The sequence below is a fragment of the Neodiprion pinetum genome, chromosome 4 (assembly GCF_021155775.2).
Source record: "Neodiprion pinetum isolate iyNeoPine1 chromosome 4, iyNeoPine1.2, whole genome shotgun sequence".
NCBI lineage: Eukaryota > Metazoa > Arthropoda > Insecta > Hymenoptera > Diprionidae > Neodiprion > Neodiprion pinetum.
The window spans coordinates 4,996,104-5,018,531 of NC_060235.2; the positions used below are offsets into that span (position 1 = coordinate 4,996,104).

Genomic DNA, 22,428 nt, shown 5'->3' on the forward strand with positions numbered 1-22,428 from the left:
CTCGCGGGTGCTTTCGAACCGTCATTACAATAACACGGTCTTTTATCAGTTCACAGACATTTTTTAAATCTCTGTGTTGGAAAACTAATAGACCTATATTCATCCTTCATTATATTGTCATTCGAGAATAAAAGAATGTTATTTGAAACCATTTTGTAATCGTTGAAATTACACTGAAATCGGTAATATTAAAATAAAATTCTGCATCAGTAATCATCAAAGTAATCATTCGCAGTTATCAGAAATCATTTACAATTACAAGAATTATATGAAATCTTAGGAATCATGAGAAATCACGTGATCATAGTAAAATTTATTTCAAAACTAATCTCTCGTAATCACTTTATAAAATGTAACTGGTCACGAAATACGTAATCATGATGTCATTTTTTGCTCCGGCGAAAAACCTCTTGTTAGAATCTGTGCCGCCATGAAAAGATAAAATTGAACCACTAACCTGGGGATATGACATAGATTATACCGCACCAATACAGTTCGTTAAATATTGTTTTGATCTGGTATTGGTTTAAACACGACACGTTGTTTTTGTTCGCATTTATCTTTGAAAACCAAAAATAATGTGGTAAAGCGTTTTTCGATTAGATCTTCCATTTTTTAATTATATATTCTCGTAAATTTGCTTTTTCCACATGTGTGACAACTTTAAAATTCTTCTTCTCCGCGACACAAATGCACACACATTAAATTTCTATTTGGAATACATTATACCAAGAATATTATTTTTATTCATATAATTCTGCTTGTATCCGAAAAGTCTATTACATATATCATTTGGAGGGACAATAATTATAAGTAATAATTACTAGCGACTTAAGAGAGAGACGTAAGCGATAGCCTTCTCACATTTGCACACGTATTTCGTGTAGAAAAATTTAACAATTTCACACATTTTTACTTGCAGAATGGCGCATTCAGCCATCCAGGTTCTGTTCAAACATCAATGCAGCACGTGGAGTCTTCTGGAAACTATTAAATTGGAACAAAATCTTTAAAACCTATTTTTCTCGATCACAGAGTTCTAAGTGCTGCAGTTGTGATAAATGATCATCAAATTTTCTCGCACGTGTCGAGTGGGCAATAGGTATTTTTTGAACCAATACAATACGCTGCTGCCATATGGTAATATGTTACATCATCCTAAGATTTTTTAATTCGTTCCTCTCACTATCGTGATCACACTCGCTGTTAAAGCCCGAAAATTAATCCGGCTGCTGAAATTTTTCTGCTCATTACTTTGGCATGCTTGCATACACATGATTTCTTATCGTTAAAAATTAGAACGTAATTCATTATGAGTGTACAAAAACTTCTTATTTCCAGAATTAACATTATTTCAGAGCTATAAGTCGATATTGTCTTGTTCACCTGCGTGGTAATAATACTAATTTCCTATACTGTGAATTTCTGTTGTATACTGAGAAAGGCAACCGGAATTACTATCCGTCATATTTAGGTCGAGTACCGCGGTAGGTGCTTTGAATTTGACAATAAGTGACGTTTTGAATACGGTGCTCAGCCTGAATATAATGAATAGTAATGCCGGTTGCCTTTTTCGGCGCGCCAGGCGCACGAACTGTTCCACATACCTTAACAGAAACTCTCGGAATAATACACTGTACCTTGAAACCCATGTGACTCAGATAAATATTTCCCTCAAATAATTGGTGATAGGTTATACAGTGATATTCAATAATGCCTTCTTCCCTTTCCGGCTAACTTGTTTGCGATCCGAAACAAAATGCATTTGGAGGACGAAAAATCTAACAACAAAAATCTTGAATTTGTTGGCAATTTGAAAGTGTGAATGATGCATATTTGGTGACGAGCGTTATCTATACGCGATTAGACGAACCCTCGCATCACTCGACGTCAAGTTCTTACCGTCATACGATAATAAATAAGTGGAAAAAAAACACAATCAGCTATCTACTGTTATTAGATTGGTCATTGCTGCAATAGTGGTGTACGCATGTATTGTGTGTACTATGTGCTTTCCTCAGTTTCTCGTTGTGACGTCGTTGATCCAATCTTCAATATTTTAGCTCGGTCGATGTGATATAAGTTGACACTGAGCCTAGTGAACGGTGATATTCGTCAATTGGTCCGTGATGAGAAAAAAATTGGTGTACTTTATGATTGGAAAAAGATAGCCAGTGCGCAATCCGTACGACGAACATGGTTGGGAACGATATTTAATTAAGTGTACATACATATAACCATTGATAAACGTCAGTTACGAAGGCCGTGTGGTAAAATGGCTGAAGGACAAAATTCACGACTGCACAGTACCGACACTTTATACAAATTGAGTGTTTCTGTGGTAGCTGAAAAATTTACAATCTGCAAAGAATATGTCCCCTATCTTCCGGAGAACGTATTGTTTGACCTCTATTATCAGGTAAATGTCAAACGCAAGCAGACCATATTCTTTTTTTTCACCTCCATTTCATACGCTACCATTCAATTTATAGAATATAATAAAACAACAAAAAGAAAAATAGAATATATCGTTTTTATTCGGACTCATATGCCACCGATATGCTTTTAACATGTGAATTATTTATTTTCCCTTATCAAGCTGTCTGTTAACCAGAATCCAATATTCCATTATTAATCTTATTGTCAGCTGTTTGTCAGTGCAATTCTCTTAATGCACACAATACGTTCGATGTCTTTTCCACTATGAACCAGTATATTAACTCGTATCGCTAGAAAACCAGCGGTAATCTTAGCGTATTCTAAGTTTTTGTGGTATATCAAATTCGCGAAACCTTCCAAGCCGCAGTCTTATCTCATTTCTTAAAGTTCGCACTTCGAGATCGATCTACATTTCCATAACTTGATTCGATTGATTGTCAGTTATCATCGATGAAGCATTCAGGTGTCACAGACACTGATTTTGCCAATAATAAATTCTTATCCATATAAGCCTGATAAATACGCTCAATGTCACTTAATTTTATACGACTTATCATTACAGTTATGGAAAGAAAAACGGCTATGCTTACTTGGCACAGAACTCTGCCACCTAAAAACTTTTGCCAGAATACTCAAGGTCACAAATCGCCGAATTCATCTACTACAGATTTTTCAGGTTTGATTACATATGCATACATTCATATCAATAAATAATCATGATGGCTTGAAAATTTTAAACTGTTTATAAATTTTATTACAGACCCTCATGGATCATGATACAGGGATCAATAAGGAGCTGGTAATGAAGTACGAGTTATATTGCTTGTGTGGTAAAGACGATCCAACACTATGCAGCAAAATAATCAACTTAGGACTTACTTTGGGAGGTTTTCTAAGCGACGCTGGTTGGTATTTGGAAAGTCAAAAAGTTTTGTTGGCTTGTAAGAAGCTATGTATTAATTCTCGGCAAAATCCAAAAAATTGGTGCCTTACCTTGGATTGCTGTTACAAGTAAGTGACTACCTTAGAATACATTATCTAATTTTATGAATTCAATACGCAAAAAGATTTGCATTTGAATAACATATTTCTCAAAATAAATACAGGTGAACTGCAAAATCTTGTACATTTTTTTTTCAAGCACTTGAGTTTTTATTGAATTTTTAATAACAAAGTATGAATCAAAAGACGTTGGTCAATCGTTTTGTAAAAAAATGTAGATTGTTACATGCACAAGCAACCTACTGTGAATTTCGTGGGGCAGCGGAAACACGTGAATTAGCCGTTGAGGTAGTCGCCAAGTTGAAGGAAGCAGGGTACGATGGAGTAAATCATGCCGCCCTTTACGCAGAGTTTAGCGTCCTGTTTTTTAATCGAAGTGAATACGATCAGGCATACAGGTAAATAAAAAGTGTTAATGATCAGAGTACATATTCATGTTCAAATGAAATTATTTTGGACTTTATTGTTGAAAACGATATTTCTTCAGAAATTTAATAATTTATTATAGGTGGAGTATGGAGGCTTTGAAAGAATTAACCCCAACTCTTCCGGCACGTTTCACTATCGATGTTTTGAGGCAAGCTGCCAAATCCTGTGTTGTAAAACGCGAGTTTCAGAAAGCTGGTATTTTGATCAAACAAGCTGTATACCTTGCCAGAGAACTTTTCGATGTCGATCATCCAAAGTACAGCGATGTTCTAACAGATTACGGATTTTACTTATTGAATTATGATAACGTTATTAACAGCGTATCTGTCCAAAAGGTGAGAAATATATTCGTAGAATTTACGGGAGGACATAGAAAATCTTTGTCCAATTTTTAAAACGAAATTCAACTCGAATTCCTGTTGATGTTAAATTAGTTACAATATTATAGTTCTTTTTCAGACTGCTCTCGAGATTAAAAAACTTATATTTGGAAAAACAAATCTACTTGTCGCAATTGCATATGAAGATCTGGCTTACGCACTTTACGTTCATGAATACAGTTCAGGGAAATTTCAACAAGCATGGTGAGTAGAATAAAACTGATTGAATGAACTTATGTTTTCTAAAAAGTTATTGAATGCATTTTTAGCAGTCCATACAATATTGAGGAGAGGATTTTTTCTTGTTATAGTGATCACGCTGTTAATGCAATTAACATTATGGAAAAACTATTACCTACTGAACACTTGATGTTGGCAAGTGCGAAAAGAGTAAAAGCGTTAATTTTAGAAGAGATAGCACTAGATAACAGACCAAGCGTCATTTCTGATCAAGAACTTCTACTGCAATCAGAGTCTTTGCATTTGTCTGCCCTCCAATTGGCAAAAACTGCGTTTGGAGAGAGAAATGTACAAACAGCTAAACACTATGGCAACTTGGGAAGATTATATCAAAGTATGAGAAAATTTAAGGTGAGACTGGAATCAATATTTTGGCAAAAAATTACCGAGCACGATTCATCGTCAAAGAACCGTTTCTTTAAATAGTTGTTCAGAACACTGCATATACTTGACGGACAATATTTACTCGTTTAGGAAGCGGAAGCAATGCATCTCAAAGCAATTAGCATCAAAGAAGAGCTGTTGGGTTCCGATGACTATGAAGTTGGGCTGAGCATAGGACATTTAGCCTCACTGTATAACTTCCATATGAACCGATACGAGGATGCTGAGAAACTATATCAACGTAGCATAGCTATTAGTAAGTTGCCTCAAAGAATAATCCATGTAGTCCACTTGTTTGGCCAAGCTTCTTATTGGAAATGAGGAAGAACTGAGTCATACAAAATTACTCGCTACTATTTGATCAACTATACACTTACTGCCCTCTAGAAATAGTTTTGTTATTAAAAATAATTCGATGTGAACCAACTTATTCTCAGGTTTAAAACTGTTCGGGAAAAGCTATAGTGGACTTGAGTATGATTATCGCGGACTGCTGCACGTATATACGAAGTTGAATGAATACCAAAAGGAATTAGAATATGAACACATCTTTAATAATTGGAAGGATTTGAGGGATCATCACGCTCGGTGTGAAGACCCGCCTATTGACCTGCAAAAAAGACCTCAACCAATTAGGGAAGTAATCCAGGCAGTCTTCTCGCTGTGATCCCAATACTCTGTGTCCAGACTCAATAATTATTTGCCCGATTACCCATAGTCTGGAGCAGGGTATGATTCAGGCCAAAGCAGAATTTGTGAAATGTTGCACTACGAACAGGTTTTGAACAATTATTGTTGAAAAAAGCGCATTTCATTATACAAGAGTTAGACCACTTCTTTTCAAAAATTTAATATAATTATTTATTTATTCAATTCTCATTTTAACAGATTGTGTTTAGTGTAAAATTATTTTTTTCTGTTTTTTTTCATTGCAAGCGAACGTAAATGAAATTGATAGATGAAAAATTTTCGAAATAATACTGGAATGACTCTTGTATTTCTCACAAATATAGAATAATGAATATTTTATTTCTGAATTATGATTACAAATAGCTAATTAGCAAATTTTTATTATGCTGGATTATTAGAATGTTTTACATTTTAGCTTTGTTTTCAAGACGTTCGCAAGCAGCGTGCTCAATGTTTTATTTAAAATCATTTACCTGTATATAGCAAACAATAGATACATGTATTCACTAGCTCGAGCATCAAAACCGAATTGGTAGGTAAATTGAAATTACTTGACTTTAATGTTAAATATAGGTATGGTACATGAACAACTCACTTTTATGTTATGTTTGAATACATTCCGTTACAAGCATCATGGAACAGTTCTATGCAATTCACAAAATGTACAAGTTCCTACTTCACATTTTTTTTTTCGCTGAACATCTTATTTTTTACAATGAAAAACGAGTTTATTTTGGAATTCGTATTTAGTTCATAACGTTTTTTATTCATTCGGTGGAAACTTGTTTCACATTACTATGAAAAATATCTATTTACTCTTAATGTTTCAATGAATAGATGTTTATTTCACGAAGTTGAAGATGAAGAAAAGCTTTTTAATTTTATCATGTATAGTTTTTCAAACCTCCGACATGCGGTATAACATGTTTCGATCGTTATATTTATACTTTTAACAAGTTTATAACTATGTTTATCATTTGTTAAAATTTTATGCAGAACCTAACTATGTACTATGATCCTGTTGGTTTTGCTGTGCAACATTTAAATAATCGATGAATATGCTTCTCTGAAACCCATAAATCAATTAACAAATCGTAGGTTTCAAGACTCGATTAAAAAACACCTTAGTCAATTTTACATTTTATTTCCTTTTTTTTTTTCTTTTGCGCGAATGTAGGTGTTTTTAAAATGCCTTCAACAAAATAACTTTTATCATTGAAACATATTAAATTCATATCTTCTGTATAGTGCATTTTGATATGATTCTCTAATGTTGTTCCATCTTCTAGAATATTTTGAAAGGTATCGAATTAGTATAAGTATGGACTTTTGTTTATAGTTTATTCTCTATTTACTTACTCTTCCTCTTTCACAGATTTAATTCTGTATCTGCGCAGCTTTATACATATTATTTATGAAGAAAAACAAACGATTCACAAAGCATCTAATAATTATATCTCTAAATATACAAACTAAAGGAGCGGCTATAATTTTATAACAGAGACAAAATCGTAGCAGTTTGAATGTAACTTTACGTACATGCCTCTGGCCTCATACCAATAATGAAAGCACGATTTAATAGTAAGTAAAAGTGAAATAAATGTCGAAAGATAATTGTATTATTTAGTTTTGATTGCGGATGTTTAATCTATAAGTTCTATCTGCGTTTAAAAAGAAAAAAAAAAAAAAAACAAAGAAAGAAAATAGCATGCTGTGTGCCATCACAAATATGTATACATATATACAATATTTTATTTTTTTGTACATCTGTAGAGTATATCTATGATACTTACAGCGAAAAACTTCCTGTTTTATAATACGTACATATCTCGCACTAATTGTTTTCGTATTTTTTAACAATCCCAGCTTGCGAACGATCTTGAATTGGAAAATTTATTAATACTTGTATGAGCATTTTTTCCATATGTATGTAAATTTTCGACTGCCTTCTTTTGTGTGTATTATATGTATGTATATCAGCTATGTAACGTTGCACAAGTTGGGATTTGATGCAATACGTTTAATTTGTTCATAGTTTCTCTATTTGTAACGTCCACATGACAGATTAAAAAAGCAAGAGAGAAAAAAGGGAGAGATCGCAGCTAATTACTTCTAATTGTAAATGCCATTGCTCTGAGAAGTTAGATCATCTGATGATTTGGTTTCTTACCTACTCTTCTGTTGTAAATTATCGAGATCCTTTCGGACACTTAAATAGTCATTAATCACCAAGCGTAGAAATATATCTATATTTGTGATAACTTTGAATTAGTAGGACGCAAATTTTTTATTACTCTGATAACTTCAGTGACTTTTTTTTACTTATTGAACGACTTCATTTTTTTTTTCTTTATTTACGTGACTTCTCAAAAATGTTGTTTGAATTTTTTTTTTCTGGTTTCGATCTTGTGTTTAGAGAGAAAAAAATTCATCATTACATACCTTATGAATTCAAGATTCCTGTAGACAAATGATAGAAAATAAGTAAAGATAACACAAATTTCAAACTACTTCCAACCGTAAGTCATTCATACAAAGTTGTAAATGTTGGAAATATATTATGATAATAATTACCATTGTTGTCTTGCAGCACTCTTTGGAATTAATATAAGTGACTATTTGACTCAAATTTGAATTATAATATTAGATGTTATGATATTACAATTTAACAGGATGTTCTTTCATATATTCTCTTTTCTCTCTGTTATCAATGTTCAAAAGTTATGTTACACAATGACTTGTCTTAGTTACTCATAGCATTTCTATGCTTCTACTGTATTGGACGATCTGAGAAATCGTAAATTAATAACGAACGATATTAAAATTACAAATTATGTACATACGTGCGTATACGTTTTTTTGTATATGATAGCAAAAAGTTAAATTTACACAGGCAGAGAACTTCCGATAATGTATTACGAGGCAAGTTTAGTAATTGCTTATGCTTTTGTAAATCGCTTTTTCAGGCCCAGTTATTTTCAAATTGACAAATGCGCCCTGTGAGAATTTTGAGCATGTCAAATTACTCAATATAGAATTACCAACAGCAAGACGGATTGTTTGAATGTTGAAAATACGAACATCTTGGTTATATTCAATATATATATATTTGCATGTATTTGAACGACATCGCACATAAACATTTAAAAAAATATACAGTCCGTTTTATCTTGTTCGTTGAAAATTGATAAGGCTGCCTAAGTTTTTGATAAAATAGTGTTAGGCAACCTCTTTGTTACTGCTAATTTCTATATCTGTGGTTAACAAAGGCACAAGCAACCCTTGTGTAAAAACAAGCTATCATTGAATTTCAGACTTATAACAGCATAGAGAGTCATGCTAAACGTAAAAAGATCTCGAAACAATAGGTGGATTTGTATTATTAACTGTCATGTTAAGAATTCTCTGAGAATTTCTAATTTGTTATATCCTTCGTGGCATATCTATTTTTGGGCTAGTACTTATTGAGGAGGACATTGCTTTGTTAATGTTGATCATCTATTATTATTGGTTTACCATTACTATTATTATTTGAATATATTTATGTACCTAGATTACAATGATTTGATAGGATATGAGGTGTATAGGATAACTCAAATTTACCATTCGTTATCAGATTTTAAGGACTAGGCGCAACCTGGGACTGCGACTGCTGCTCTTGGGGAAGGCCAGCTTTGCTTACAGCTTGAAGACCGTATTGCCCTCCTGCCCGTGTTGTACTTAACGTGATACTGATCGGGGTCGCATTCAAAAGTTGCAGCCTGACTGGACACTGACGGAATCCTATAAGTTGGACATGAGTGGCAGACATGTAGGTAGATTGACTTCTATCTGTATTTGAAAAAAGATAAACAGAGGAAAGACACGCTCACGAAATATGTCAGATAGTCTCTGACCTGCGTGGTGAGGGCCTGCACAATGACAACAGACAGGATTGCTTCGTGGACGTGGGCAAAATTCAACACTGTGCGGTTCACCACAGCGTACGCATCTTGGCAAATGCCTGCAGTTGGCGGCTACATGCCAGAAACCCTGGCATCTGTAGCACTGCAATACTCCGTCACCCTGCTGCGCAGGTGGCAATTCGCCTCCGTTGCAACCAGCTGCGGTTCCTCCAATGACTGCCTGTGAGGGTCCCCCTCCAACGGAACCACCATTTCGCCACCACCGTTCTGGTACCGCGCTGAATCGAGCAGCTCCAAAAAAATCAAGACCTTGACGTAAGAGCAGCTCGTAATGACCTGCATTGAGAACCTATCCGAACGGTGAGATTTCACTAATATTTTTCTGTTGGAGAATTTTCAACAGCTATTCGACGTTCAATTTTACCTCAACTCTGATGTATTGACGAGATCGCTCAACGCTCCCTGCAGCAATGCCTTGCTTTGATAACGCAGAACTCAGATCTTGGAGTGGAATCGCCCATGGCACGTCTCGTAACAAAACTGCCTGATGATACCGAGAATCCCTTGCTGAAAAGCGAGCTACCTGCGGGTCAATGTTCAAGTCAGTATAAAACAAATATCTAGTGTAATAACTCATAGTGCGCAAGAAAGCATGTTTGATTATCAACCCTGTACAAATTGAAATTCTTATAGTAAATTAATTTTCTTGAAAACCTGAACAGGGCCTTCAAATATCCGTGCAAGATCTCCTCTCTGTAGCAGCTTGTCCGCATCGGTTTCTCGTGCAAAGGCAGCGATGAGACCGCACGAAGTCTCGGATACTTGCCATCCAGCGGATGGGTCAGCCATGCGTATTGCATCTTCCAGGACCACTTTTGCCAGCTCGCTACCACTCTGGGAATTTTGACTATTCGGGCTATTGCCAGCCCGTGAAATGTAAAGCGAGCATGTCAGCTCTTCGGCCTGCAAGGTGGTGGGAACTTCATCTTCTTGGTGCCCTTGGGATACTTCAGTATCGACGAGTGCTGCTTCTATTTGTTGCTGGGCCGATGCTCCCTCCATCCTACACACGACGAACGCCCTTCTGCCGCCTGTGAATGATACAAATTGATTAAACATACATATTTGCGCAGAGAATCATCGTACATTAAAATTGCTACAAGCTGAAAACCAGTTCAGATTTAGCTCATCCATGTATCTTCAGTTGATTCCTGAATTCTTGTCTTTCAGTGTATGTTTCATGCCTCATTTTCTATTAGATAATATCGAGGTAATCGTCATACTTGGAAGATACACTGCACAATAATTTTAGTTTGCTCAGTAATTAACGCCACTGTTACGCACACGGTTAACTAGTTTTGTTGAAATATAATTATCCTTTTTTTTTTCCTTTATCCACACAGATATAATCGTCATTTTTAAAATAATACTTGTGTATCTTGAAGCAGAAACGCTTGACCTACTCATGACTATAAACCATTCCAGTTTACAGTTTAAAGCTTCTTATATATCAGAAAGTACGATGTTCAGTGTCCAGTAACCAAGAATGGTTGAATTCTTCTAACTTTCTAAGATTATTATCAATAAACTGCTACTTGGAAAAAGAGATATTGATCAATTGTCAAAATGAATGCTGTTTAATTCGTTTCAATAGTTAATCTTCAAAAAACTGATGGTTAAAATCCATTATAGTAACATTTACTTACGAACGTGATATTTTTATTTAAATATTATACGAGACAAATTGAAACTTTGATGGCAGTATACCTTAAGTTGGATGAATGAAGAAGTGATTTGTAAGAAATGGATAGAGACGTATTTCCTACACCGTTCTTTCTAATCGAGATGATAAGTAAATGATGATGATGACGACGGTGTTTAACTAACTTGACGAGGCGCGTGTACATGTTATAGCTTCTGTGAATATATTGTTTTCTATTGTATTTTACTTGGCAATGTACATAGGTTTGAATGCAGAAGTCAATCAAATTGAACAAGATTTGTACGGCTACGGCGACGTTTGTTTCTCGTTTCCCTTTTTTTTTTTTACAGCAAATTTTTTTTTCTATACACATACTCGCCTTCCAACACGACGTATATTTTACCTTGGAATCTACCTCTACCTCTTTTTTACCCTTAAAAAATAAAACGTGGGCCGGAAAGGCATGGCTCGAAGCTGGCGCCATTCATTGCCCTTTGCTTTTGCAATCGCAACAATCTGTCTCACTTCTTCTATTTTATATACTGCTATTTTGAAAAACAATTAAACGTATGTATCTACGTATTATGTGATCACACCTGTATAAGGTATATTTCTTGTTGATAACATCGTTGCATTATTTTTTTTTTTTTTCTTTTGAAAATTTTGGAACGGACTCATCCGGTATTGCGCATTTGAAAATTTTCATATCGCGGGGTACAAGTTTACATACACATTATATATTTCGATAAACTACTTGGAAGAGTTTATAGATTTCGAAACATTTGAAGAACCGCCGTTGAAATTCAAATTTCGAATATCTTGCGTACGCAAGCATAAATACCGGAGATAATCGAATCCGCGCGAAGTGGAATTATGGGTAGTTTGAAAATTTTTGAATATTCGAAGCAGGTTATAACCGTAATCCCGTTTTACCGGGCGATTGTCAATGTTTGTAATTGACCGTAATCAGTGCCTTTCTTCGCTAAATAACTTGATAAAAATTGGACTTAGTGATTTGAAAGTACTGTGTGTATTTCATCAGAGTCACTTGGTCAAAGTGCTGATGCTCAGGCGCTCGGACACCGGCACGATAGGCATGTTACACGCCAGTGTCCCACTTTCTTTCGTTTCGTAAAAGTGGGTCTCTTTCAGACAATGTGGTACACTTCCAGTGCTGCATTATTTAGAAGTGCGAGACAGCTGAGAAGGAACTGAGACAGAGAGAAAGAGGGAAAAATCGAAGGGGGGGATGAGGAGGAGGAAGACTCACAATCCGGTATAGCGAGAATTCATTTATTCATCACGATTCGATTGACCAGGTAACGTCAGCCTGGCTCATACGAATGCTGCTCCATTCGATTCGGTAGACAAAATACACACGCAACACTCCGCAAAGCGAAACATATATTACTCCGTTGTTATATACTTTCACTTATACGATTATTCGCACGTATAAAGTGGGAGACAGTTTCACGTGGTCTTCGGCGTTGGTGGTTCAATCGGTTCGTTAGCCGTAAAAAAAGAAAAAACAAATTAACAATTATCGATGTTTCGGTTTCTTCGCGAATTCATTCTTCAGAGGATTAATTTTCACATTTTAGTAAACGAACTTTAACGGACGAAGTAAATAGATAAATTCAAGTATGAATCGTAGTGTGAATATTATAAGGCAAACTGGAATTAGAGAGATTTGATTCGTCGTGTTCTTTCTCTTTTAATGTTAACATAAATGTAAAATAATATGTGAAAGCGGCCCGATCGATATTAGAAATATTAAAACCTGTCCTCGAAATTACCGGTATGCGTGTGAAGCGAGACCTCTAGAAAGATACTTAAATAATTGCATAAAGCCACTGTGTATGCACGACGGTTGACAGCAGATACCTCAACCTTTAGATAAACGACATGAATACCAGTTAACGGAACGTGAATTAAATTTCAAATCGAAACTTAATAAATATCGAAGCTAAAAAATTAAACGATGCACGTATATAAAAGTTAAATTCTAACATAATAGACGGTGAGCAAATTACTTCTGCAAATTTGTGAATAATAAATATATGTGGTAATATACACTAGGTACTTCAATTCTTGTGCTACGAATTGAATGGAAAAGTTTTAAAAAAAACTTCACAATATATACTTGGCACGATGTAAAATATCGCGATCATAAGGCGCGCAAAAATTAAGGGAGCATGGAGTTTTCTGCCAGTATGCGGTTCAAGGATCGTTGTTTGTGTGTATCGTAAAGGTCACGGGTATTCGATCGATAATATACGGATACGTTTTACGGAGAAAATCGATCATTCATATCGTACGAAATATCTGTAATGCGTTCTTTTTCACTATCGGACAAATATTAATATCACGTTTAAAATTTCGCAAGATCGGTGATAGCGAGCGGATTACGAAGGCGCTGCGTGCGAGAGTGATTTTCGAACAACAAAGTGAAATTTTAAATTACAAAAGAAAAAGAAAAAAAAATTAAAAAAAAAAAAAAACGCAGGGATGTATGTGCAAAAAAGTTGAAACGAAGCATCGAGTGTGTTATGCCAACGTATGCTAATTACGTGAAACGCATTCAGGGATTAATTACACCAAACTCCATGCGCGTCGCGTTTATTATATTCTGTGGTAGATGTAATCGCAGCTTGCATAATTTTCCTGTCACGCAATTTGATGGAATATTATATAAACGAATCAATCATGCAGCGATAATCGCGAAATGTTTTTGTATTTGAAAATTTTTAATCGGTCGGAAATAACAATTCTCATGTGAATTTCGCAGAAGCTGTAAACAAGATGGGATTATCTGTGCAAGTAATTTTACTGCTGGGAAGTTGTTCCGTCACCATGCAACAGCCGACTTTATTCAGAAACACGTACAAAGGTCTTCGCGGAATTGTTCCGAAGGCTAGACTTCCCGACGACGAAATGCGGGCGGCTTATTTTCACGATCAAACCGTCGCCGTAATCGATCTCAGCAACACCAATCAGCTGGAAAATTGCAACATCGTCGAGGTCTAGTGAGTGCGATTTCGTATTTTGCAACTTACATCTTCTCTGAGTAATAAAAAAATTTCGCGGTTTCGATCCTGACCCTGCGTAGCGAAATTTTTCTCCGTATGATTGTGAAAGGAAACACCGCAGAGGGATTTATAGATATTCTCTATAATTTTATCCGTCAATTTTTCTCGTGGAAGACTTTTCAAATTTTTTTTTTTGGCAAAAGTCTTTTCATCAGCTAGTTTGAAATCTATTCAGAAAATTCTGGCCCAATATAAATGAATTATAATGCATAGTTGAATACTGTGACGAAAGTTTCCGCGAACGTTTAGAGAAATTCATGAAAAGTGTGACTTTTGGAAAAAAATTTAATATGTATTTATATCCGAGGGTAGCGTTGGAAAAATTAATAATTTTAAAAGAAAAATTCACAGTTCAAAAGGTTTTGCAGGAAGTTTATTTTCACGTGGAAATATTTGGAAACTTTCCTACAACTTGCATTCTTGTGTAGCCAATGTTAATCCTGTTAAATCACTGTACAAACGCTCGTGGATTATGTTGAGTTTTCCATACTTTCACTCGACGAATTTCTCTATGCCTGCAAATTTTCAGTTGATCAATTTTTATAATATCCCAATTTCTAATGTACACACTGGCAAACTATCTTATACTGAGTGCAATCGTTATTGGAAAGAAAGACGCAAGTGAATGTAACAAGTGATATTTTCACGTGATTTTCGTCCTTCTCTCTTTGTGTAGTTTCCTCTAACTTTCCATTAACCTTTGATCATTTTTTTTTTTTCGACACGGAATATGCCTCGATCCCTTGTTTCATCGTTTTGTCCATTCGTTCAGTAATACATTGTGCTCGCAAAAAATTGATTAACACAACATGTTACACGTTACGTCAGTTCAAATTACTGGGTATGCCCGCATATGGGGATTACCAATTGCGGTAAACAGGTTGTATAAATTCAAGCGTTATATTTAAGTACCGTGAATAGTTGTTCCTGTAAAAAAAAAAAAAAAAACTAATAAGCGTTACCTCGGATTTACAAATAAAAAAGCGACTGAATTGATTCTTTCTCTACATTTTGTCGAGCTGACCATAAAGCTTGGATAAAAACAACAAACATCACTTCTAAAGGAATACTACGTTGAAATGAAAATAATTTTATCCGATCATTGCGAGTTTTTTTTTTTTTTTTGATAGTTCCAAATTTCCTGTAAGAAATTGCACTGGACATTCAATGAATCTGTAACATCCAAGTTCGAATAGTTAGAATCGGTACAGGTTTTTCCATCGAACAATATTAAATTTTACTATTTTATTTTCTCGACATTTTTTTGCCTTAAAAAGCATTCAAATGTGAAAATAAAGACAAAGGTTAACGCTTTTGCAGTGAACCTTCCGAAGTTATGGAAGTTTTGAAGAATTTATCGACTGAAATTAAACCACAAGAAGTATCTTTCAATGAAATGACGACACTTATGCGTCAATGCGAACTTTTAGAAGAGATGCAAGAAGATGCAATATCCACATTACCGATTGACGCAACCAACAGATCGAATAAACCCAGCATTAATCCCCTCAGTTTGCTTTTTGGTATTCTACCTGGTATGTGAAACATCTTATATCACTGGATATCAGCTATGCGTATTAAAATAGGAGAGAAACTCAGTTTGCAATAATAAAGCAATCGTGAATTTCTAGATTTTTTCGCCTTTCAAGTTAGAGCTAAAGGCTTACATAATAGCACCAGAGTTTATTTCATGTATATCGTTAGTATTACTCAAATGAGAAATATGCAAAATACATATTTCAGGAACAAAATGGTGTGGCACAGGAGATATCGCTGATAACTATCATGATTTGGGACGTGAGGCTCAAATAGATAGGTGAATGAAATTATTTTTTATACGACTACATTACAATGGATTTCACATGTTCCTTAGGGTGTATTATATTCAATTAAGTAGAATTCTTTATGACAATTCAGAAAAGTGAAAGCACATTTGTAACACATATTTCTGTCCTCTGACGCAGGTGCTGCCGAAGCCATGACCTTTGCCCAGTAAAAGTCAGAGCGCAAAAAAGTAGATATAATCTGACCAATAATTCTATTTATACTAAGTAAGTCGTTCAATTGCAGTATTGAGTGTATGCAGCAGAACTTCTAATGTTTGAATTCTACTTACCTACGAATTGAACTTAATTTATCACAGGTCCCATTGCGTTTGCGACGAGATGCTGTATCGATGTTTAAAGAAATCTTATCATCCAACGGCCGATGTTATGGGACGTATTTATTTCAATTTTTTAAGAGTACCTTGCTTAGAAGATGTGCCAAGCAGCCCGCAAGGGTCTGAAAGAAGATTCAGAGATGTGAAAATGGATTACTGAGCTGAGGACCATATTATTAAAGCTTGATTGCCATCTGCAACTAAAAGGTAAGAAAAAAAACAATTATGCCAAGTGTGAAATGTTAGTGCGATCGTTGAAGGTGAAATAAAAAATCCCATCATGTGTTTAGAATTAACTAATGAATAATAGAATTTAAGAAATTCAGAAATTTATGGCTGTCGTAAAAAAAAAAAATACTACACATTTACCTACAAATACATGAACCGTTGAACTGCCTATATGTATATATATATATATATATATATGTATATATATAGAGAGAAAGATTGAGCACAAATATAATTTATAAGTGTTATTTAAGAGGTAATTTGTTGTTCAATGAGTCAAGTACCAGTTTTTTCAAATATGTTGTATTGAATTATAAAAAAGTAAATGATGCATTGTCAAGTTTTTCTTTAATAACGTCAAAGTTATTATTTATTACAAACCCGTATCGAAAGTTATTATTATAGCACTATACATTTATTACGACAGATCGAAGGGATATTTTAAAACGTAGAAATTTATTTATTAAACATAACAATTTATTTCTAATAAAAAATCTACGTTTTCTTTTACAAAAGTGTAAAAGGGTCGAAAAGAATTAAAAACTTCATGTTTTATTCAATCCTGTTGTTACTTGATAAGTTGGGTAAGTTATAACGATGCTCCTGTGGACAATGCAGCTTGCCGTAATGATGACAAGGTACATATTAAACTCCGCGCCTGTTCACGATGTCGCAGCGAAGGATGATTATAAAGATTTCCTTAATGAAACAAACAAAATCAAAAATGACAATAACTCATCGAAGTTGAGGCTGCCAAGTTGCTTATCGTATATTTATTACATGATCATAATTTGTATTAATTGTAGTATGAAAATTTTTGTTAGTACCTATAAGCCAAAGTGTTTCTTTTTGCAAATGCAGGTGCGGTTGCATCAACAATTTATTCAAAAGAAGCTGTGTTTCCGTCTCAGTATGCTTTGGGTTATTGAATAAAGCATCAACAGCTTCTCCCGTGGTCTCGCAAATAACATTTGCTAGAATTCTAACAACGGCTGTCACCTTAAAAAAAAATTCTGGATAAGAATTTAAGAATAAGAATAACGTTGAGAGAAGAAAAAATAGGAAGAAGCTACGTATCTTGTTTTCTATGATAAGAAATATCTTCCAAAAATACTCACTTGAACAACATCAGAAAACTCAGACTTGGTAGCATTGTGGAGATATTCAATAAGAGATGAAAGTAGTATTAAAATATGTTCGACGCATGTACTTTTTGATGACAATATTGCTAGTAACCAAAGTGTATTTGGATCATGATAATGACTTTGTCGACAAACAATTGCTTTTGTTACATGAACAATTTCAGAATCTCTGAAAATATCAAACATCATAATAATGAATTATCTCCGATGTTCTGTGGATGGTGTGTTTCGTATATCAGGATTTCTATAATATTTCATCAATAAATGACTAATTTAGCACATTCAGCAGGGCTGGTAATACGAAAATAAATGAATACAATTTTTTGCAGTTTTCTAAATCATCAACTTACTGAATGTGCTCATAGCCAGCATAAACACAATGCATTGTTGCGTAAATGACAGAGGGCAGCAAGGTGAGATCGCATTCTCGTAACAGCGAAATCAAAAGCCTCAAGCAGCCCTGAGCATAAACTATTTCGAAGGCCTTCTCGCTTCCAGCGGCTAAATTTCCAATTGTCCATATGCATATATCCTGAATGACGAAAGGTAACGCAAAATTAAATAGAAGTCGTCATGTCAATTTCGATTCAAAAGATCATAGAACATTGCCAATGTCCTAATTTGTGTACCATAAGATTGTAGTTTAGGCTGTCCAACGTTGCAAGCAAGTAAGGGCCAGCTGCCTTAGCCAACACATTGCAAGCTTTACTATTACCGAGAGCGAGATTGCAGCAACAATTTGCCGCAGCAAGCTGCAGGTCTGGATTGCACCCAGACAGTTCACGAACAAGCGCATGCAGGGCATTATCGACGCTGAGAAAGGCATTTATGTTTTCTTCGCTCTGCAATAAAAATATATCCAGTTCCCAGATTCTCATCATGACAAAGAGGCTTAATAGTGTGGTAGTAGTAAAGTGAGAAATCTGTTCGACAGCGAAGAAATATTCGCTGGGTGGGTCACCTGTAAAAATGCATTTTGAAGATGTTGGTATTCTTTTAGCCGCAATGGTTTTTTCTTAAGAATTTGGGCCTTGGATTTGACAAATTCTTCAGTGTAACATTCGTTCGGAATTGATTCGCCAAGAGCTGGCCGATTCTTATTCAGTTCCAAACTCCGGTGATATTTTCTCTCGATCCACGACGTCTCGCGCAATTCTTGCCGCAGCGCGTCGGTTCTTTGATTTGTTGTTGTTTCGGACATTTTCTACGTTGCAGTTGAATAGTTTGTTAGATTGATGTTCTTTGTCCGCAGGAGTCAAACCACTTGACAGTCAAATTTTCAATATTTTTTGATATGATAATCGAAGTCTGTTTTATCGATTCAGTTAGTCATTTGGCGATTTGGAGTTCTGATGTTGTCTATCCTGATTCCACTCTCTCAAGCTCTCACACAGAGAGAAACCTCTCAACATAGGGTTAGTCGATATTTACGGTGTTGATAAATAAATAAAGATGGGCAAGGTTCCCAAAGCAGCGAAGAGCTTGAAGGAAAATGAAAAAGAGTCAAAAGTAAAAAAGTTGTTGAATAAACCCGGGGCGTTGCCCGGAGTAAATAAAGGGACCGGTAAACTTAACCTCAAAGAAGCACGTGTTCCTCTAACGCAAATGCTGAAGAGTAACTTACACGCAGATAAAATTGTAAATTTTTTAAAAGATTCTAAAAGCGTGTCGAAAAAAAATAAAAAAACTCCTTCAAGCATGGTTAAAACTGATGATGATATCAAGCCGAAGGTCGATCTCAAAGCAGAACAAGTTTCCGTAATGAAAACCTTAAAGCGTAAATCTGCCACTCTAAACGTCGTTAAACCGCCTCAACCGAAGAAAAAAAACGTTTCTTCTGACGTTCCAATTAAAAAACAACTGGCAAAGGTAATTTAATCAACTACTATGTTCGATCCTTCATAAATTCGACGCATTCAAATTATAGAAATATTTCTTGACGAGAAGTACTTGCCAAATTTCAGAAGACAGAGAAAGTATTGAAGAATGACAAAAGGCAGAAAGTACCAGAACAAGGAGCCTCAGATGTTCACAAAGAGTTCTCAGTGAAGGTTCAAAAACAGCTACCAGAAGAGGCGAAGAAGGGTATAAACGTCGACAATAATCAAATATCCAAAGGTATCGATGCTATTTTGAAACTCACCAAGCTGCAGGCAGGGGATACGAAAAAGCTATTTGATGGAGAGCATCAGCCAATATTGCTTCAGGTGGCGTGCATCAAGGTACCAAAAATACCAAAAAGGCAACTCAGAATTTTACTGCCGCATACACTTGTAACAGATACCGACGACGTAGTATTGTTTGTTGGGGACATGAAGAAGGGCCGCAGGCAAAACCTGGAGCCAACAATAGATCACTATCAAGATCTGCTCAGGAAACATGGTTGCAAACAGATTAAGGATGTGATACCGTTGACTCAGGTTAAGACCGAATTTGACCAGTATGAACTGAAGAGAAAACTTTTGTCCAGCTACGACTACTTTTTAACAGATGGTAAGATAGCTGGACATCTGTCGCATCATTTAGGCAAGCTGTTTATGGCTAAACGAAAACTCCCAACATCTATCAGAATGAATGCCAAGAATTTAAATCGTGAAATTGATATTGCGCTTAAGAAAACCAGCATGCATCTACATTCTTATGGAGACACTCACGTAGTACAAGTCGCGCATACCGGAATGAAGAAACAGGAAATATTTGCAAATGTTCTAAGCGTTTGCAAAAGTCTAGCCGATAATTACCCAGGTGGATGGCTCAACATCAGAAGCCTCATTCTAAAGACATCCACTAGCTTACCAGTACCAATTTACATTACACTGAGTAAGTTTAGATGGTTGTTTCATCGATCTTTTCATTATAAAAATTAGTCTTACCACATGTCAACACTTTCGATGTATAGTTCGTTACTTGAGCTAGTTTTTGTTTTATTACAGAGAGCAAGAACAAGGTCAAGGTACCAGTCGTTGTACCAAAACGACCCAAGGCTTATCAAACTCTGGTTGGCGAGTTGAGCACATCAGCTCGCGATGCCAAGGTTGTAGTTTACCCTGATGGTACAGTGAAGGTAGAGACAGACGAGAATAGGATCACCAAAGTACGTGTTTATTCATACAATCGATCTTTTTGTCTCAAGTTTTTGCCTATTATTTCTCTTTGTTTTTGATGCAGCAATTGCTTTTGAAAATGATCAAATTCTGACCAGAAATATTGGTTTTTTTTTTATTGGGAATAACACAGTGGCTTTCATTCTTAATGATTAAATATTGGATCCAATTCATGATAGCCATGATTCAAGACTTTATATGAAATACTTTATCCTGTACACATTACTTCAAAATGATCTTGAAGCTGATATTAATAGCTGCATTGTTTTCTTCTCTTTACAGAAAGTTGACAAATTAGCTGCAAAAAAATCAAAGCTGGTATGTAACACGAGTATATAATATATATAATATAAAGTATTTCATACTTTAAATTATTTTCAGTAATGTAAGCATTCTTTTCTGTCATTTCCTTACTTGATAGATTTTATAGTAATTTATGTACCTATGTTTTACAGCCTGCCAATCAAGAAACAGCAAAAATATCCAAGCGGAACAAACAAGTGAGTAATATGCAATTTACAATAACTTCTGCAAACGACTTCTAACTGTTTCTTACCATGTGTCAATGATTATAAATTGGATCCAATTCATGAATGCTATGATTCCAAATCGAAACTGAGATTTGAATGGATCATCCTCGTTGCAGATCAATAATTGATTTGGACTTGTATAAAATACGGATTTTTTTTACAGGAAACTACTGTTACCGGAAAAGTGGAAAAGAAACTGGAAACAACGGTAAGTTTTTGGCAAACTACAAAATTTTCATTGCCACACAACCATTGGAGATAATTCAATTTTACACATACTGCTATGATTAAATAATGGATCCAATTCATGACTGCTATGATTCGAAACTACGTATGAGATCTTTGAATGAAATCTAGAGAACTATTTCTATATTATACTGTAATGTAAATAGATATTTCATTTTTTACAGGAAATTCATGAGCCATTCAATATAAAAGCAGAGGTAATATTATATCACTTTTAAGTGTTAAATAAAAACCATTACCATAACTTGATTGCATATTACATTTTAGGACTCTGATGATAATACAAAAACGGCTATTAATGCGAAGTCGTTCACCGATTCTGAGGACGAAATTGAAGATGCTGAACAAGCATATCTCAGTCAGTGGCAGCAGGAAACCATATCTACGACTACCGAAGACAAAGAACCTAAAAAGAGATCTAAAATTGTTAAAAAAAAGAAGAAAACGAAGGCGTGATTTTTTTATCCCGAAGATTAATCAAGTATCCATTATTAATAAATGATAATTATACATGTGGCTTATTGGGTTTCGCACGAAATATTCATTTCCTCTACCAAGCATTACACAACAGATTTTCTAAGTAATTGTTTTTTCTTTAAGTTGTCAAGTAATTTCATCGTAAGAAAATCGGATTTCACGGTCTCGCGTATTTAATATGCGTTAAGTAATTTGTGAATAAGTATTTTAAGGTATAGTGTTATTCTATGCAATGAACGTCATAAGTATGGTACCAAATTAGCATGTTCTTTTGATTCTG

The 22,428-nt window shown here is 35.0% G+C and overlaps 5 protein-coding genes across 15 annotated transcripts; 3 read left to right on the top strand and 2 right to left on the bottom strand.

Moving 5' to 3' along the window:
* The first annotated feature begins 1,969 nt into the window (after positions 1-1,969).
* On the top strand, positions 1,970-8,406 carry Pat1 (Protein interacting with APP tail-1). Of its 2 annotated transcripts, none has more exons than XM_069135837.1 (9): positions 1,970-2,419; positions 3,002-3,115; positions 3,200-3,450; positions 3,660-3,839; positions 3,950-4,205; positions 4,330-4,454; positions 4,520-4,841; positions 4,965-5,130; positions 5,312-8,406. In XM_069135837.1, the coding sequence occupies exons 1-9, from the start codon at positions 2,276-2,278 to the stop codon at positions 5,539-5,541; spliced, it is 1,788 nt and encodes a 595-aa protein (XP_068991938.1). In that variant the 5' UTR covers positions 1,970-2,275; the 3' UTR covers positions 5,542-8,406. The 2 variants fall into 2 exon arrangements, with proteins under 2 accessions (XP_068991938.1, XP_046477226.1); XM_046621270.2 differs by having other exon boundaries at positions 4,562-4,841.
* On the bottom strand, positions 7,494-12,360 carry LOC124216607 (uncharacterized). Of its 2 annotated transcripts, none has more exons than XM_069135839.1 (5): positions 12,220-12,360; positions 10,184-10,560; positions 9,894-10,052; positions 9,461-9,818; positions 7,494-9,347 (listed from the first exon to the last, which is right to left on the bottom strand). In XM_069135839.1, exons 2-5 carry the CDS (start codon positions 10,529-10,531, stop codon positions 9,184-9,186), a joined length of 1,029 nt encoding a protein of 342 aa, XP_068991940.1. In that variant the 5' UTR covers positions 10,532-10,560; positions 12,220-12,360; the 3' UTR covers positions 7,494-9,183. The 2 variants fall into 2 exon arrangements, with proteins under 2 accessions (XP_068991940.1, XP_046477233.1); XM_046621277.2 differs by lacking the exon at positions 12,220-12,360 and adding an exon at positions 11,768-12,126.
* LOC124216620 (phospholipase A2 phaiodactylipin) lies at positions 10,429-18,557 on the top strand. 9 transcript variants are annotated; one of them, XR_011177060.1, is made up of 8 exons: positions 12,076-12,490; positions 13,960-14,197; positions 15,581-15,795; positions 16,004-16,076; positions 16,225-16,311; positions 16,404-16,628; positions 18,121-18,337; positions 18,427-18,557. XR_011177060.1 is itself a non-coding variant. In XM_046621323.2 (7 exons), the coding sequence occupies exons 2-6, from the start codon at positions 13,974-13,976 to the stop codon at positions 16,579-16,581; spliced, it is 777 nt and encodes a 258-aa protein (XP_046477279.1). In that variant the 5' UTR covers positions 12,076-12,490; positions 13,960-13,973; the 3' UTR covers positions 16,582-16,628; positions 17,511-17,649. The 9 variants fall into 9 exon arrangements, 8 of the variants coding, with proteins under 8 accessions (XP_046477278.1, XP_046477277.1, XP_046477279.1 ...); XM_046621323.2 differs by lacking the exons at positions 18,121-18,337; positions 18,427-18,557 and adding an exon at positions 17,511-17,649; XM_046621322.2 differs by lacking the exons at positions 12,076-12,490; positions 18,121-18,337; positions 18,427-18,557 and adding an exon at positions 10,429-10,562 and having other exon boundaries at positions 16,404-17,490.
* LOC124216608 (transmembrane and coiled-coil domain-containing protein 6) lies at positions 17,087-19,262 on the bottom strand. Its single transcript, XM_046621278.2, has 6 exons — positions 18,753-19,262; positions 18,421-18,633; positions 18,142-18,323; positions 17,768-17,960; positions 17,477-17,648; positions 17,087-17,348 (listed from the first exon to the last, which is right to left on the bottom strand). Exons 1-6 carry the CDS (start codon positions 18,990-18,992, stop codon positions 17,239-17,241), a joined length of 1,110 nt encoding a protein of 369 aa, XP_046477234.1. The 5' UTR covers positions 18,993-19,262; the 3' UTR covers positions 17,087-17,238.
* On the top strand, positions 19,230-22,187 carry LOC124216604 (ribosomal L1 domain-containing protein 1). The gene is made up of 8 exons (XM_046621269.2): positions 19,230-19,660; positions 19,756-20,611; positions 20,725-20,885; positions 21,178-21,213; positions 21,351-21,395; positions 21,589-21,633; positions 21,836-21,868; positions 21,939-22,187. The coding sequence occupies exons 1-8, from the start codon at positions 19,244-19,246 to the stop codon at positions 22,125-22,127; spliced, it is 1,782 nt and encodes a 593-aa protein (XP_046477225.1). The 5' UTR covers positions 19,230-19,243; the 3' UTR covers positions 22,128-22,187.
* Positions 22,188-22,428: the final 241 nt, after the last annotated feature.